The sequence below is a fragment of the Vigna angularis genome, chromosome 9, assembly GCF_016808095.1.
Source record: "Vigna angularis cultivar LongXiaoDou No.4 chromosome 9, ASM1680809v1, whole genome shotgun sequence".
NCBI classification, from domain to species: Eukaryota; Viridiplantae; Streptophyta; class Magnoliopsida; order Fabales; family Fabaceae; genus Vigna; species Vigna angularis.
The window spans coordinates 8,288,947-8,306,952 of NC_068978.1; the positions used below are offsets into that span (position 1 = coordinate 8,288,947).

General features: G+C 34.6%; 1 protein-coding gene across 10 annotated transcripts; it reads left to right on the forward strand.

Annotated features, from left to right (window-relative positions):
• The first annotated feature begins 1,743 nt into the window (after positions 1-1,743).
• LOC108321202 (SKP1-like protein 21) lies at positions 1,744-16,323 on the forward strand. 10 transcript variants are annotated; one of them, XM_017552882.2, is made up of 10 exons: positions 1,744-1,899; positions 2,870-3,200; positions 4,142-4,366; positions 4,483-4,698; positions 4,761-4,871; positions 6,029-6,107; positions 6,936-7,039; positions 7,172-7,338; positions 14,955-15,082; positions 16,020-16,323. In XM_017552882.2, coding segments are annotated over exons 2-10 (1,068 nt in total). In that variant the 5' UTR covers positions 1,744-1,899; positions 2,870-3,164; the 3' UTR covers positions 16,022-16,323. The 10 variants fall into 10 exon arrangements, with proteins under 10 accessions (XP_017408371.1, XP_017408374.1, XP_052724358.1 ...); XM_017552885.2 differs by having other exon boundaries at positions 1,771-1,899; positions 2,979-3,200; XM_052868398.1 differs by having other exon boundaries at positions 1,771-1,899; positions 3,055-3,200.
• The last annotated feature ends 1,683 nt before the right edge of the window (positions 16,324-18,006 follow it).

Sequence of the window (18,006 nt, forward strand, 5' to 3'; positions counted from 1 at the left end):
AATATGGTTAAAGTATTTTCGATGATGTGTTTAAAATGTTTATGATGAAATTAACTAATTGTTGAATCTATTAAAATGGATGTATTGTAGGAACTAGGTTCTTAATTGATTGTTAAATCTGTTAATATGTACGTTAGGAAATGTTAGCTTTTTGTTTTAATCGACTATGATTACATAATCAATTAAAACTATCATTAATGTGTTTTTGTATATAAATGTGTCTGATTTACTTTTTCGTCTAAGAAATACATTGCAAAAGCATTCATTGGTTGAGAAAGAACATCCTTCAAACATTCTTGGAGAGACGTGAAATCAAGACTACAACCTTACAAGAATAAGTGGAAAAAGCTAAGGAGAGATTGTTTCCAATGTGTTTTATGGGCATTAAAGGTGTATCTATTTCCTTTTCTTTTTCTGATATTTCTGATTACCACTATATCATTTGCTGTGTAGGCAAGGTTTTTAGGGTGAGTTTGTGTAGTCTCACAATTATAAACTATTTGTGTTTGGTTAAAGATATATATTGCATAGGAAATCTTGTAATCTTCTAATATCAACTATATTATAGTGGATTTTCTTCCAATTCAAGTTGTTTGGAAAAATATTGAATAGTGTCAAATCTTGTGTATCTTGATTTATTTTCTTTACTTGTTATTTGATTAAATTTTTGAAAGGTTGAAAAGTTTATTTGAAATATCTTTAAAACACCATAAGTTTTCACGAAGGGTAAAATTAGGTGTTAACCAATTCATCCCTCTCTTGATTCAGATTTATTGGTCCTTACATTTTAACAAATTTAATCAATTCATTGTTCCTCTTATCATATTTCATCCAGAACTGCACAAGATACTACTAATAGAAATCTTACAATTAACACATTTCACATAAAATGTTACTCTCATACAATTTAATCGACATCCCTTGAAATATGATATAATTTATTTTTTAATTTAATTATAATATGAGAGGTAATTAATTTTTAATAAATTATTAATCTCTTTTTCAACCCAATCCAACTCGAACTCACGATGAGTCGAATTAACTCACAGTTGCAATCCATTTTGACACCACTAATTATCACATATCAATACCAAGACAACTATTTGTTCTTTCTAAATACAATATGAAATAAAAAAGTAAAATTTAGAATATACCTTAAGACACATTATTTAAAATATTTTAGAATTTACAAAAAATAATTTTAAAATCAACGCTCACAATTACTAGTCATAATATCTATGTGTTATAGAATTATTAACTATAATTTTCATGTGGTCCATAGTACTAATAATGACACCTCTTCCCAAATAATATAATTTGAAAATTGTAATATATATATATATATATATATATATATATATATATATATAAATTACAAATTATACCATTCAAAATAATATTTTGTTTTTTATATCACACCATTTGTAAATACAAAATCTACATTATGAATCTATTTATTCTATTACGATAAATAAAAAACATTTTATAACTCCCAAACTTGTTTCAAAATAGATAAGAAAAAAACACTTATGATATGTAATCCACCGTGAAAGAGGGAGAAGCTCTAATTAGTGTACAACAAACAGGGGCACCATGTGTCTTTTTAAAAACCTTGAGGATACATAGGAAAATCATAGGGGTGCAAGAAGAAAGAGGCTACTTCTCATTAGTCATGGATCTTAAACAACATACCAAAACCAAACCTAATCGGGTTCAGTTGCGAACGGTGTCGTTTGCTTCTCCCTATTGTTCGTATTCACTTTGCCATTGACATTGACAACGATTCCAACTACAGACCACTAAAGTGAAAAATTTCTCAGTCACAAAAATTTCTTAACTCCCTTTTTCTCCTTGTCTATATTTCCCTTCGTCTTGTCACTCTGCAAATCCATTTCCCAGGTACACACGGATTCATTCTTACATTTGATTTGAGCGTTTCATTCCCCTAAGTTCGTTTTAGAGAATTGTGGGTTTTCTTCAGAATGTGTTTTTTCTTAAAAAAAAATACATGTTTTCACACTCTTATGTTGTTTTGTTGTTATCCCTTTAATTTGTTCTGCTTAGCTGTGAAATCTGTGTGAGGATTAGGAGGTTTCTGAAATGATAAAGTTAAGTTATTACTCACCTAGAAATGAGCTTGGGAATGCGCATGACTGATTGTGGTACTATGGTGTGCTGGGATGTCCTTCGCGCCCCTAAAAATATTTTTTTGTTTTCTGATTTGCTTTGAAAAATAATGATGAAATCACTCGATTTTTATGTTAGTAATGTTTTAAAATAATAGAATTACAGTTGATTTATCCGCTGATTTTTTTAACTTCCTTTCTCTTTTTGGTTGTGAATTTAAAAGAATATCTGTTGGATAATGCCATGAAAGTAAGAGTTAGAACTGGTTTGGTACTGCGTGTCATCAGTGAAGTGGGTTTATAGACAAGGTAAAGAAAAGCTTATGCTTTTAATCTAACATTTGTTGAGTTCTTTAAAGCAGTAGCTAGCCATTTAGTTTTAAGTAGTTTGCTAGAGGTATTCTGAGAAGTGAAAACCTTCCTTGAGAGGCTGATTCTTTCATATAGGTTGAAGAAAAATTACACAATTCTAGACTATTACAGGTTTATGGAATTAAACAGTTATATTTTTGTATGCATTTGGTGTATATGCACAAAGCTATAAGCTATTACAAAATTTTAAATACAAAATAATGTTAGAGAAAGACTATTATTTGCTTCAATTTATGTAGTCTTAACATATACAATATGCTAATACTTTTATTTGGGCAATGCTTAATATTGGAATAATATATATTTGTCTGCCCTTCATTTCTATATTGTCATCTGCTGCAGTTATTGATTTCTTATCCATAACATTGCAGCTTTCATCTTGAATTTGAGACATCAATCTGCGCTGTGCTATTTGGAAAGTTCACACCTATTTTACTTACTGGTTGACTTTTTGTGATAGAGATCTGTGTACCACTGCAGATTCTCCCATGGATCTTGTGCATTTGAATAATGTTGCTCGAGTAACAACATCCTGATTGAAGAATTCCTTTGACAGGTGGAATATTAAATGGTTGTTTGGGTTTGAAGTTTATTTTTGAAATCAGGAGTTCCCTGCATCGTAAAAACACTTCAAGTGTCCCTGTTTGCTTTTCAAATTGTTGTCAGATGTCAGAAACTGACTTGGCAGTTATTAAACCCGAGGTATGCTTTCTTGTGTATAAGGGAATGTATATTTTTGGGTCAACCATTTAAGGTGTGGCCCAATGTTTTATTTGAGTTGTGCTGCTGCCTGTTTGCTTCTGGTTGATTTGTTAACCTATTCCTTTGACCTTTATTTATCCGCTATCTTCTATATGATTTGTTAATCCATTTCTAATTTTCCTGTAATATTCAATACATTATTGAAATCAATCTATGCTCAATAATTTCAATAGGTTTTAGTAACTTAGTTTCTGTAGTCTATATACGGATGTTGTAACGAAGCTTGTAACTTGATAAAAATAATCAATACAGAGGTTGTTTTCTCTTCAAGTTACTTTTTACAAAACATACACGCCCTGTTTATAGTTAACTGCCAATTTTTTCTCTACACAGCTGAATCCCAACACCCTCTAGCATTGCATCTGAAACTATGTGTTTATTTGATAAGAAATTTTGATTATGTGAATACAAGCTATCTTTGAGTTTTCTGTTTTAAGAGTTGTTTTAGCATTTGAAATGACTCTGGTGTAATTTTCTCCTGAATCTCGATTCAAAATTGAACAGTGTGTGCATGCACCACCCATCAATTAAATAACAGGGAGTTTCAATGGTGAATCTCTCTTTCTAAATGTTTTTTAAACCATTAGATATTCTTTGAAAGCATTAGTCTTGTATGTGGTTCATTCAATTCTGTGTGACATCTTCTCTTTGAATCACTGACTTAACTTAGTTTAGACAGATAGTCTCTTTAATAGGTTTTGTATTCCAATTTTCTATGATTTTTTAATGTTTAGTTGTGTACTTTTCTTGTCTGGAGATTAAAAAATGGTATTCTTTAGTTTAATCAAGTGAAACTAACATAATAGTGAATCAAAACCTGTTGTTGGTTACTTTCTTAAGTTGAGACCGAAACTATTCTGATACCTGTTTTGTATTTTCAGATGATGAAGCCTTATGTCTGGCTTCAGACTTCAGATGATTCAATCCAACAAGTGGAACAAGAAATTGCAATGTTTTGCCCACTTATATGTCAAGAAATAATACAAAAAGGCATGGGATCTTCCAAGAACTGTGCAATATGTCTTCCTCAACAAGTCAGTCCTGCCATGTTGAGCTTAATTCTTGATTATTGTCGTTTTCATCAAGTACCAGGCCGGTCAAACAAGGTTTGACTACTTTTTTTCAAGGCTCTTAGTTATTATCTTTATACCTGACAAGACAATTCCCAGTCTGAACTATAAATATGAAAATCGTTTGACTTAGGGATTGTTCTTTTACATAGGAACGTAAATCTTATGATGAGAAATTTGTTAGGATAGACACAGAGAGGCTTTGTGAGTTGACATCTGCTGCAGACAGCCTTCAGTTAAAACCGTTAGTCGATCTAACCAGCCGTGCACTTGCTCGAATAATTGAAGGGAAGACGCCAGAGGAGATACGTGATATATTTCATTTGCCAGATGATCTTACAGAGGTGTCTGGTGCTTGTGAGAACTCTGTATGCCAATTATATCTTTTTGGATTTTCTATTTTCATTTCTTACACATTCTGTGGACCCAGGAAGAAAAGCTGGAGCCATTGAGAAATATAACTGCTGACCCAAGGATCAGGCTTTTGAACCGTTTGTATGCAAAAAAGAGAAAAGAACTAAAAGAGCGTGAAAGGTTAAAGGTGCCACCAAATTGTTTCTTTATCTTCAACGCATTTTATGTCATGCTGTCAATGTCAGTTCTGGCCCTTATTCCTTGGGTTAAATAAGTTGTTGGTACCTCCAAAATTGGCCCAACTTTTAGTAAATGTGTTAGTTTGATCCTAGCAGTTACTGTGTACTTTTGAATTAATGGTGTTAACATGTTAATTTTGGCAATGTCACATGTCAACATACCTGCAAATATTTGATTAAGATGATTACATGCCAACACTGTTAATTTTAAAGTAACAAAGTTGATGTCAGGACCAAGTTAACATATTTATTAAATGTTAGGCATAAAAACGCTAAAAAACTTTGGAAGTACCAAAAACTTGTTTAACCCTATTCCTAAATTAGGTATTTGTGTTTGAACTTTTATTTCAGAACTGTGCTGATCGGTGTTGCCAGTGGTGTATTGCATTAACTGTCATAGTTTTATGAGATTGCATACTATCATGTTTTAAGCAAGGTAGCAATGTTGGAGAAAATGTAAATTTCTTTTGATGAAAGATTTTCATAAATATGAACAGAAAATTTATGGTTTAAAAACATTAGTGGTCCCTATGACTTTATCTTTAGGTGTTACTCCATCTAATATATCAAACATTGATTGAAATGGTGCATCTTGTAGGGCAAGTGGCCATATTGCTATTAATCTGAACTGTAACCTAACTTTTGAAACTATAGACCTTAAACTACACTTTCGAAGTATAGGGACTTAAACCAAAACAGAAGTAAGTTATAGGGATAACAGTTGTATTTAAACCCAAGATTATGAAGAGAAAGGACAATAAACTATCATTATCAACCAAATGAAGAAAAAGGAAAATTTGTGCAGCAATGTTCAAACCACACCACTTGCCTTATCTTGCCCTGTGCCTAGTGCTGTGCCATGAAAGCTTAAAATTTAGAAATATTTATGTTGCTCTCCAAACAAATTCATAGAAGTGAGCATAGGTTGCTTATTGTGACAATTTTTGCCTCTACTAAAGCTATGAAAGATGGGTAACATGTCATTTGTTTCTTTTATTTCAAAGATGTCAATCATTGACAACACTGGTGCTTTTGTTCTTACTTCAATTTTTTATTCCTAAATTGTAGATAAGTTTGATTTAAATAATCCGTTTTCTTGTTTCAGAATGTTGAGGTTGAAGAAGAACATGTGGATGATCGTTCAGTTGATGACTTGTTGTCTTTTATCAATGGAAATGATGGAGGTAAATTAAAAATATTAACCATCCTTATCTTTGTCTTCACTTAATGTATTTTGTCTATTGCTTGATTAAATGGATACTTGTCTCATTCCTAATTGGTTTGGACCTCGTTGGTTGTAAGAAGCCCCCTGTGAAACATTAGATGAGCTTATGAATTGGTTTGGGCCATTGTCCAACTAGCATACGTTTCTTCATATTGACAATGTAATTCTGAATGGTAGGATGCACAACTAAGTGTTAAGTATGGTGGTGTGTGGTGTACGTAATATGATGGCATTCTATATTTGAGAATATCCGGGTAGCATTTTTAGATGATAAATTATCACAACTCCAACAAAGTTTATGACAGCCAAGCTGAACTAGTATTGGCAAGAAGACTGCTAATATCTGTCTCCTTTTCTGTATGAGCATGGCTAGCATTTTTTACCCTTCAACTAAATTTCATGTAAATTGATATAAGAAACACTTAAACATGGCTTCAAACTTTGACTTCTTAAGTTTATGAAATTGCACTAATATTGTTTTGAAATAATTTTAATCAGAGAAACAAATAAGTGAAGTTATCTACTGACAAAATTAACCTATTTCTTTATTGGTGTATTTTTTATTTTCTTAATGCCAAATTTCATTATGTTGTGAAAGCACGCATTTTTGTAACATCATTTAGGACGATAATTTTTTATGATTTTTGGTATTTGTAGTTTCTAATTACATTTTGAAATTATTTTATGATGCTTTTAGGGAGAAATTGTTTGAGACCTATAGCCCTTTCATATTTTTCTTCAGTTCCCCTTTTGAATTTCTTACTGGAAGTTAAGAATTTTGTCACAGATCCAAAGGGAGTTAAAACTTCAAAGAATAAAAAGAAGAATAGGAGGAAAAAAGAGCAACAGAAGAATTCTTCTTTGAAGGAGGCATCTGAACTGAACAAGAAGGTTGTTTTCAATGCTCTGCTGTATAGCCTACACATCATTAAATCATTTAGCACTATGTCAATTTTGAATGAACAAGGTTATGGTCTCTGCTCACCTAAAAGTTGAAGTGTTTATTTTATTGCCTTACAATAGGAGGTAAATGGTCATGATATCAGACACCAAAGTTCTGAAGCTGAGATAATTAGTGAGACCTCGTATTTACACTATGCAGAAGATGATGCTTTTACTTCTAAGCCTGAGTTTGATGATGGTGATATAGATGATGAGATTGATCCCGCTTTAAAGGAAAAAATTGACAGGTGGGATTATTTTCTGACTGATTTTTTTGTACTGTATTATTTTAAAAATCTATTTTATTTTTATGAGAGTTATTATTATTGTTAGAATATTGGTTTATGGGTGAGTGTGTATGAGCTGTGTGTGAGTGTGTATGAGTGTGTATGAGTTGTGTGTGAGTTGTATTAAGTGGGTTACAACTAGAGAGCACTCTCTCTAGTTCTATAAATGTAAGCTTAAGAGTAGAAATGAAATAAGTCTTTGAGAAACATTTTTTCTCTCTTTTAGATCTCAAGTTGGTATCAGAGCGGGTTCATCCTGCTCTGGTTTCCGTGTGTTGTTCACCAGCACGGTCACTGCTGGTCGCACCTGTCCGGTGCCGTTCGTTGTTGTCTGCGGCTGTCTCGCCACTATTTGCAGCTGTCAACTGCAATTTCAAGTTTTTCAACTTGGCCGCCATCCTGGTATCTGTCCGCTACCGTCTGCCGCTATCCGCCGTCCGCCGTCGACCGCCGCCGTCCGCCGCCGTCCGCCGCCACTGTTCCGCCCAGCTCCCTTTTAAGAAAACCTTAAGAAACCCTCTAGGGTTTTTTGGTCCTTCACAGATTTTCTGATTCCCTCTCCTGTTTTTATCAAAGAATGGCATCTGGAAGTGTTCTTTCTTTCTCTGGAAGTCCCTCAATCACTTCCGAAAAGCTAAATGGAAAGAATTCTATGTCTTGGTCTGCTGCTGTAGAAATGTGGTTCCTTGGTCAAGGACGTTATGACCACCTTGAGCAGGATGGGAGTCAAGTACCTTCTGACATAGCTGAACAATGGAAACAAGCTGATTTTCAATTGTGTGCCCTCTTGTGGCAATCTGTGGAACCCCGACTTTTGATATCTCTTAGAGCCTTCAAGACATGTCACACTTTGTGGAAGAAAGCTCAAAGCATTTATGCTAATGATATTCAACGTCTCTATGATACCGCAAACAAGCTCGCCTGTCTCAAAATGACAGACCATGATATGGTCTCCTTCATGACTGAAGCCCAAGCAGTTGTGGAAGAATTGAGAATGTTCTTGGAAGTGGAATCTTCGGAAGATATCAAAAAGAAGCTTGACAAGTATTATATGGTGATGATCCTCCGTGCTTTGCATCCAGATTTGAATCACATCAGAGATCAACTTCTGACAAGTCATGAAGTCCCTTCTATGGAAGCCTTAACCACACGTCTTCTTCGTGTTCCTGTGCCTCAGTCTCAGGAAGCTCATGAAACAATAGCACCATCTCTCATGGTTGCCACGCGAGGAAGAGGAGGACGTGGAACTAGAGGAGGAGGACGTGGAGGTCGGGGAAATCAACAGTGCTCTTACTGTAAGAGGATGGGTCACATCCGAGAAAACTGCTACTCCTTGCATGGCTTTCCTTCAAAAACTGCCAATATATCTCAGGCTGAAACTTCCACTTCCAACTCCAAGTTTACTGAGGAAGAGTATCAAGAGTATCTGCGCTTAAAGTCTAACAGCTTGGCACAATCATCTCAGTCCTCAAGTACGTCCACAGCTTGCATTTCTCAATCCATGGCAGGTCCAAATTCATGGGTAATTGACTCGGGTGCTTCTGATCACATTTCTGGTAATACCTCATTGTTCTCAAATCTTTCCCTTCAAGAAAAACCTCATTTCATTACCCTTGCAAATGGCTCTAAAACTTGTTCAAAGGGAGTCGGTCAAGTTTCCCTGTCTCCTTCTCTAACTCTGAAATCCGTTCTTTTTGTACCTAACTGTCCATTCAATTTAATTTCCCTAAGTCAGTTAACCAAAATACTAAATTGTTCAATAACGTTTGATTCAAAATCTTTTGTTATACAGGAGCGTGGCTCGGGGAGACAGATTAGAGAAGGATATGAAGCTAGAGGTTTATACCATTTTGGATTTCGTCCACGGGTATCTTGTGTTGCTGCTCTTCCCCCTAAAGTGTTACATGATCGGTTTGGCCATCCTAACTTGTCAAAATTAAAAAAGATGTGTCCTGAACTTAGTGGTCTTCAGACCTTAGAATGTGAGTCCTGTCAACTAGGAAAACATGTTAGATCTGTCTTCCCTAAAAGATCTCAATCAATGTGTACTTCTAGTTTTTCTATTATTCATTCTGATGTCTGGGGACCTAGTCGCGTCTCTTCTTTTGGTTTTCGGTATTTTGTTACCTTTATTGATGAGTATTCTAGATGTACTTGGGTTTATCTGATGAAAGATCGCTCTGAATTGTTACCCATTTTCACATCCTTTTTGAATGAAATCAAGAACCAATTTGGTCAAGTAATTAAAGTCTTAAGAAGTGATAACGCTAAAGAGTATTTCTCATCAACTTTTTCTTCACTTCTTAGCTCCCATGGTATTTTACATCAGTCCACTTGTCCTCATACACCCCAACAAAATGGTATAGCCGAAAGAAAAAATAGACACTTGGTTGAAACGGCTCGTACCCTTTTGCTTGGTGCTCATATTCCTGTTCATCACTGGGGGGATGCCATCTTAACTGCATGTTTTCTTATTAATAGGATGCCCTCCTCCTCTCTCAATAATAAAGTTCCTTTCTCCATTCTCTTTCCCAATGACCCTCTCTTTCACACCTCTCCTCGAGTCTTTGGTTGTGTTTGTTTTGTTCACGACATGTCTCCGGGGCTCGACAAGCTCTCGGCTCGTGCGATCAAATGTGTCTTTTTGGGCTATTCTCGACTTCAAAAAGGGTATCGATGTTACTCTTCTGAAACCAAAAAGTACTACATGTCTGCTAATGTTACCTTCTTTGAACAGACACCTTTCTTCTCTCCATCTGTTCAAGATGTTCACATCCTCCACCAAGTACTCCCTCTTCCAGTGGTTGAGTCTAATATCTCCAATACCTCTGTCAATCCAAGTCATACCCAAGGTCCTCCCGAACCTTCCTCTCCACATACTGATATCCTTGGACACAGTACCCCGATGGATAATCCTCTTCCAGAAAATGGTGGATCTCCTTCTTCAGATTCTTCTCCATCACCATCTCCTGTCACGCCTCCTGGTGAAGATGATTCTGGTTGGCCCATTGCTCTCAGAAAAGGTACTCGTTCCACTCGAAACCCTCATCCCATTTATAATTTTCTTAGTTATCACAGAGTGTCGCCCTCTTTTTATTCACTTTTATCCTCAGTATCTTCTGTGGTTATTCCTAAAAGTGTGAAAGAAGCACTTGATCATCCTGGATGGCGACAAGCAATGATTGAAGAAATGCAGGCTCTTGACCACAGTCATACTTGGGAGCTTGTGCCACTTCCCCCAGGCAAAAAGACTGTTGGTTGTCGATGGGTATATGCAATTAAAGTCGGTCCTAATGGTGACATTGATAGACTCAAAGCTCGACTGGTTGCAAAAGGGTACACTCAGGTTTATGGTCTTGATTATTGTGATACCTTTTCTCCCGTGGCAAAGATGACTACCATTCGATTGTTCTTTGCAATGGCAGCCATTCGTCATTGGCAACTTCATCAATTGGATATCAAAAATGCCTTTCTCCATGGTGATCTTGAGTAAGAAGTTTATATGGAGCAACCTCCTGGGTTTGTTGCTCAGGGGGAGTCTGGTATGGTTTGTAAATTGAACCGATCTCTATATGGGCTCAAGCAATCACCACGTGCATGGTTTGGAAAGTTTAGCTCCATTGTTCAAAAATTTGGGCTAAAACGCAGTGAAGCAGATCATTCAGTCTTTTATTATCATTCGTCTCCAGGGAAATGTGTTTACTTGATAGTATATGTTGATGATATAGTTATTACAGGAAATGATACTGCTGGAATATCTCAATTGAAGGAGTATTTGTGTAGACATTTCCAAACCAAGGATCTTGGGAGCCTCAAATACTTCCTAGGCATTGAAGTAGCTCAGTCAAAAGATGGAGTTGTAATCTCCCAAAGGAAGTATGCTCTGGATATTTTGCAAGAAACAGGCATGATTGATTGTAGACCGGTTGATAGCCCTATGGATCCAAATCAAAAATTAACAACAGAAGAAGGTGAGTTATTGTCCGACCAGAGAGATATAGGAGGCTAGTTGGAAAACTAATCTATCTTACTATTACAAGGCCGGATCTATCTTTTGCAGTTGGAGTGGTTAGTCAGTTCATGCAAGCTCCATGTGTTGGCCATTGGAATGCTATCATTCGCATTCTAAGGTATCTAAAAAAGGCTCCTGGGCAAGGGCTGTTATACGAAGAAAAAGGAAGCCTTCAGGTATCAGGATATTGTGATGCTGATTGGGCAGGTTCTCCTATTGATAGACGATCTACTACTGGATATTGTGTTTTCCTTGGAGGAAACATTATCTCATGGAAAAGTAAGAAACAAAATGTAGTGGCTCGATCAACAGCTGAAGCTGAATATAGGGCAATGGCTTCATTAACATGTGAACTTATATGGGTGAAGCAGTTCCTTCAAGAACTTAACTTCTGTGACATCCAGAGTATGAAGATGTATTGTGATAACCAAGCTGCTCTTCACATTGCATCAAATCCAGTGTTTCACGAGAGAACCAAACATATAGAAATTGACTGTCATTTTGTTCGGGAAAAATTATTGTCAAAAGAAATATGTACTGAGTTTGTTGGATCAAATGACCAACTTGCAGATATGTTGACTAAGTCATTAAGGGGACCTCGGATTGAGTTTATTTGTTCCAAGCTTGGCACATACAATTTGTATGCTCCAGCTTGAGGGGGAGTGTTAGAATATTGGTTTATGGGTGAGTGTGTATGAGCTGTGTGTGAGTGTGTATGAGTGTGTATGAGTGTGTATGAGTTGTGTGTGAGTTGTATTAAGTGGGTTACAACTAGAGAGCACTCTCTCTAGTTCTATAAATGTAAGCTTAAGAGTAGAAATGAAATAAGTCTTTGAGAAACATTTTTTCTCTCTTTTAGATCTCAAGTATTATCACTGGCATATTTGCTGTTGCTCTTGCAAGTCAATATCTTTTATTCTGCCTAGTCAGCCACATTACTGAATGTCTTATATGAACTATTGCATATACAGAGGACAAGGCTGCAGAATGATTGAACTTTTTCCTTCTCTTTTTTGGTTTTCAAGAAATCTAATAGGAAGAAGCTCAATTTAGAAAAGCCTTTTAAGGTCTACACCCATACGCCAAAGAGATGAATTGCGTCTATTCATAATTAGCTATTTCAGGGAGAGGGAAGTCAATTAGAGGAGAGAGAATTCTGTTATAGCTGGGAAATCTGAATTGTGGGAGGAATCATGGAATTGTTAATTGATTGGAGTATTGAGATCTTCTGATTTGGGTACCATTGCTCTTATTATTCTTTGTATTTTCCTTTGTTTTTTGAACACAAATCATGCCACACTCAATTAGGAATTCGGAATTATCATAATATTGGTCCTTTCATTTAGGGATTTTGCACCTAGCCTATGCAAACAAGGATGATGTCAAAGACATGATAATAAAGGAAAGTATGGGCTAACAATATTATAACTAATAATATCTTACACTACATATATATATATATATATATATATATATATATATATATATTTGTTTATTTTTTAGTTGTAGGTATTATAGTCATCTATGGCTAAGTGAAGATTGTAAGTGAGTTCCTCCACATCCACACATTGAACTTGCTAAATGCTTTAGGAGATTATTTCTCGATATGAATGCAAGAGATAAGTGAATAGAGTTTGTTGACTTATCATATGGAAGAGAATTTTGAGATGATACCGGTTCATTGAGTGATAGTGTAACATGAATCTAAAACCAAGGTAGCTAGCTCATGGTATTAGTGCTCCAATACTTCAAAATATTGCCCTCTAGTTACTTGCACAACCTTGTTCATCTTCATGCTATGAAAGAAATTAGAGTACTTATTCATTTATCCATTCTCTCAGGAGAAACGAGATGGCATCACATAGAGTGGACGATTTGGTAGTTCTTCAAATTCTTTGAAGGAATACTTCACAATATGAAAAGGAAACAAAATTGTGGATGTAGGTGGAGACGATTTGGGTTCATTTGATGATTATGCAATTCTTGAAGTTGCTAATTTGTCTTAGATGAACCTAAGCTAGAGGGTGTCTTTTTCTATGATGACAAAAGGCTGAAATGTCTTAAATGAAAGAGATCCTCTTTTAACATTTTGGATTCTAGACAATGAATTATATCCTTTTCTGTCTTAGGCAACAATGCGTTCAAACTGTTATCTTTGACTGGGTTTCTTTTAGATGATTTGGAATGTATTAAATAATTCATAATGATGATCAATATGTGTGTGTGCCTGTGTGTGCATGTGTATATATATGTAAATGTATACCTGTGCTGTCGTGACCTTCATTTGGGAGATCACAGGTGTTGCTGTGTTGTGTTCATGTCTGTGTGCTTCATAGCTGGTTACCCAAACTAATGAACTTCCAATTCGAGGTAATCTATAAACCAGGTCTGGAAAATAAAGTAGCAGATGCTCTCTCTACCATCCATCACTGAGCTTAATACCATATTCATTAGTCTGTGTTGAGTTGATTTCCGAAACTAAGAGATGAGGTATAGAACATCCTAGGTTGATTTGCATCTGTAATGAGATACAACCCTATCCAACTTCCACGGTGAATTATTTTTGTTGTGAGGGTTGATTGTTTTAATGGGTGTTTCATGTTGTCCCCCTTCTTCTGTTTTGATTTCTATGTTAACTAAATTTCATGATTCAGTAACCAGAGAGCAAAGGAATCTATAACAAAGGTGTTGCTTGACTGAGACACAGCTCTTAGTCAATTGAAATTTCATTTGCAGCATGCCTAGCAAACTATTAAGTATGCAAAGTCAGGCCCCAAAGGCAGCAATTTTTTGTTTGCCGCAACTGTCCCAAGCTATTCCCGCAGTACTCTGCCCCCTTCCAGATGGTGTCCTGCATTGGAAATGTGGCCTATAAGTTCCAGTTACCTCCATCAGCTCAAATTCATTCCATATTCCATGTTTCTCAGCTTAAAAAGTCCTTGAGAAGTGGTTTTTGCTGACTGTTTTTTGAACCCCAACTACTGGAGATTGATGAAGTGGAACCTCCCACCCCTGAGGCTATCTTAGCAACTAGAGAGATTTGAAGCCATGGATCCAGTGGTGGAATGGCTGATCTTTTGGCGGTCCCTGCCAGTGGAGGAAGCACCAAGGGAGCTTGCTACTTCCATTCAAAATAAATTTCCCACTTTCTGCCTCGAGGACAAGGCATATTTTAGAAAGGGTGGTATTTATTGGAATGGGCACAATTCGGAGAAGTCTTTTGGAGTTAGAGGAGAAGAATTCTGTTACAGGGGGCAAATGATTGATTGGAGTCCAAAGATCTCCTGTGACTTGGGGGAGCTTTGCTCCTATTCATCTTTGTATTTTCCTTTTCTTTTCGAATACAAATGATTCCTCCTCTGTTAGGAATTATCATAAGAGAGTGAAACCTATGATTTCTAAACACTATTGGCAATGTTTATGACACTCTTTATTTACCTTCCATGTTTTTTTGACATTCCATTTTCGTAACCTATGTATGTTTGGTTGTTACACACTAGAGTGCTTTTGAGATGATGACAGGATGCACACTAAAATTTTATCTGCATCGTATCATTTGATGCAGGGAAGTGGAAGATTTTGCCCGCAGATTAAATTCTGACTGGCCAGAAAGAATGCAAGAACTTTTATCATCAGGGCAAGAACGGAAGACGGTGCTTTTCACTGCAGATGGTTTTATAAGGCGACATGCTTGTATGATTTCACCCTTTGTTACAGTATTTTCTCTTATCCACCATGTTTTTCTTGCTGAGCGCTAAAGCATTTTCCTTTATTTTCCCTTTGCCCGCTTTTATTTAGTACTCTGCTTAGAAACTTAGGTCATTTATATATATTTTGCGTCTTCAGCTCTCTATTTCCCTTTCCTTTTGAACCTCATTCTTGTTTCTTTTTGCATTTTATGTTAGTGTTGGTGACATGATTTTAGTTTTATAGTTTTACTGTTTTCAAATATTTATTTTCTTGTTCTATATACTTGGTGATGCTTGCTTGTCTGTTAGCTCGTTGCGCTGGGTCTCAATTGTGTGGTGTCATATTCTATCAATTAATAAATGGTTAAATGTTTTTAGTCTCTAAACTTTGATACGAAATTGAAATTTGACCATATCCCAAACTGTAGGTTTTTCAATCCAAACTCATTTTAGGGTAATGTTTGAACTATTTACATTGTTTAACACATTTAAGTTCAAATGTTATTCCGAAACACTGTTTAACAAAAAACAAATTAGCGCTGTTAGGTTTAAAAGTTTGGGAGACAAGAACGAATTTCAATTTCATATTTAAGTTTACGGATTTAAAACATATTTAGTCATTTAATAAATCTTGATATCAACTTTTGAGAGTTTAGTAGTTTTTGAATGTTTTGTTTTTATTTGAATTGTACTTGAATTCATTCAGTGTTTGTGAATAGGGTTTTGCTAATGATTAAGAAATGAATAAATAAAAAGCTTTTTGTTAGGAATCACGGCCGGGATGTATTGCCAAAGTGATACATTAAATGTTGTATTTTCTTTAAAAAAAATTCACTTTTCAAGATAGTTTCCTTCCGAAAAAAAAATTTACTCCAAATTCATTCCTTTTTCAACTCTTGTAGTGTTATTCACGACTCACTAAAATCTCTTTCCCTCTTCAGGACTGGACTTAGAATGGAATTATGGAAATGAATCCTTCCCAGAGGCTTCAACAATTTTGAGAGATGCTGGCAAGTGCAAGAAAAGTTTTGCATGTCAGTTGTTCTTTTTTTCATTTCCTTTGTTTTATTCTATTCTTTGCCGTTCATTTTTGGTGGTAATTTTATTCTGGGGACTTTCTTGTACTTTGTCAAATAAAAATAATAGTTTGTATGGAATAGTATATCTTTATTGTTGAGCCTTCGCAGTTTTGCACTTTTAATTTGTACGAATACATTGATTTTCTGTCAAGACATTTGGTGTGGGATAAGAACTAATCTTTAACTTCACAGCAATTAAAATTCAAATTCATTTACATGAAATTCGGTTTAGCAAGTTTAAACTCTCTGAAAATAATGCATGGACGACAGAGAAACATGCAATATTAAAGTTACTCATCCTCAATCTCTCCTCTCAAACCTGAATCTGAATTTACAATTGATTATTTTTGTTTTATGTGTTGTCATAGTAATTTGTTAATAATGATATAATTGAAATATTTGGCCACTGTGTCACTTTTTTTTTTAATTGAAATACACTTTTTATACATGTAGATTTTTTTTATCAATTTTAGTAATTTTAAAGTAACCAAATCCTTATGTTTGTTCATTGCATACTCAAGTTGCATTCTCATGTCCATGGACAGAAGAACCTCTTCTAATTTGACTCGTTACCTCTCCAATATACATAAGAGTGATAAGAGTTGTCTTAGTATGAAGATTAGTTGGTTGTGGTTAGTTTTTTTAGTTTACATATTATTTAAAATAGGGTTTTGAGAGAATTTTTGAATGAAATACACTCATTTTCTCGATACACTTTCGCATTTAAGAAAGAAAAAACCTTATATCTTTAACTCTCCTGAAAAAAAATACAACCTGAAATATATTAAATAGTTAATGGTATAGAGATACATTTCACGAAGAGAATTTCATAATGTATAATTAGTAATTAATTTGATAGATCTTGGATAATTTTTTATCAAAAAATAACATTTTCAAAATAATTTTAAATATATTCTATTAAGTTGGGTATTTATAGAAAATTCCTTGCATCACTCATGTAATGCTCATTCTCTCATCTGCTCACTCATGCAAGGCAGCTTCTTTCTATATACTCTTTCTTTTTACACAATGTATAATTCAAAATATACTTTTATATTTATATATTGGAATGTATAATCTAAATTTTTTTAAATACATTATTTAAAATAAAATGTAATTTGGATTTTACAATCCCAAAATCATATTATAAATTATATATTTTAGAAAATAAAAATCTGTGGGTGTGGATCGAAATTATGGAAGCGCAGGAAGAAAGAAATGATTCCTGTGCAAATGTGGATCCACATTTTACACAATAAAACCTTATCAATACTCCAGGTTATGTCTCAGATTCAGAATTACCTTGTTTTGGATTTTCTAATGCAGAAACTTGATCTTGTTCCCGATTGCGTGGTCTTGTTTTTATGACATGTAATCTTGTTTTAGATTAAGAAATTTTATTCTAGATTACGGAATTACAAATATTGTTTTGGATTAGTTATGTAATTTGATCCAAAACCCTTTTTTGGATAAGGAAATTATATGTCACATTATGCTATTTGAATATTTGAAGTATACTGATAAAGGTTTATTAACTATTATTTTAGATTATAGAGTAGAAGAAGAAAGTATGGAGGACAAAGAAGAAAAACCTGCAAAAATAATTATCAGATAGAATCCAAACATAATTGGATCAAACATTTCAAAATACCTTGTTTGGAATGTTTATGGAAAGCGTAATTCGAAGTTTTTTTTTTTCTTAATAAATTCTAGATTTAGTTTTCTGACAATTATATTGTAACAAAGTGAAAAAAGTATTTGACTTTTTTTAGGTTTAATTTTCTAATTTTAAATAATTTTAATTGAACTTTATTAAAAAATAATAAACAACATAAAATTAGTTAAAAAA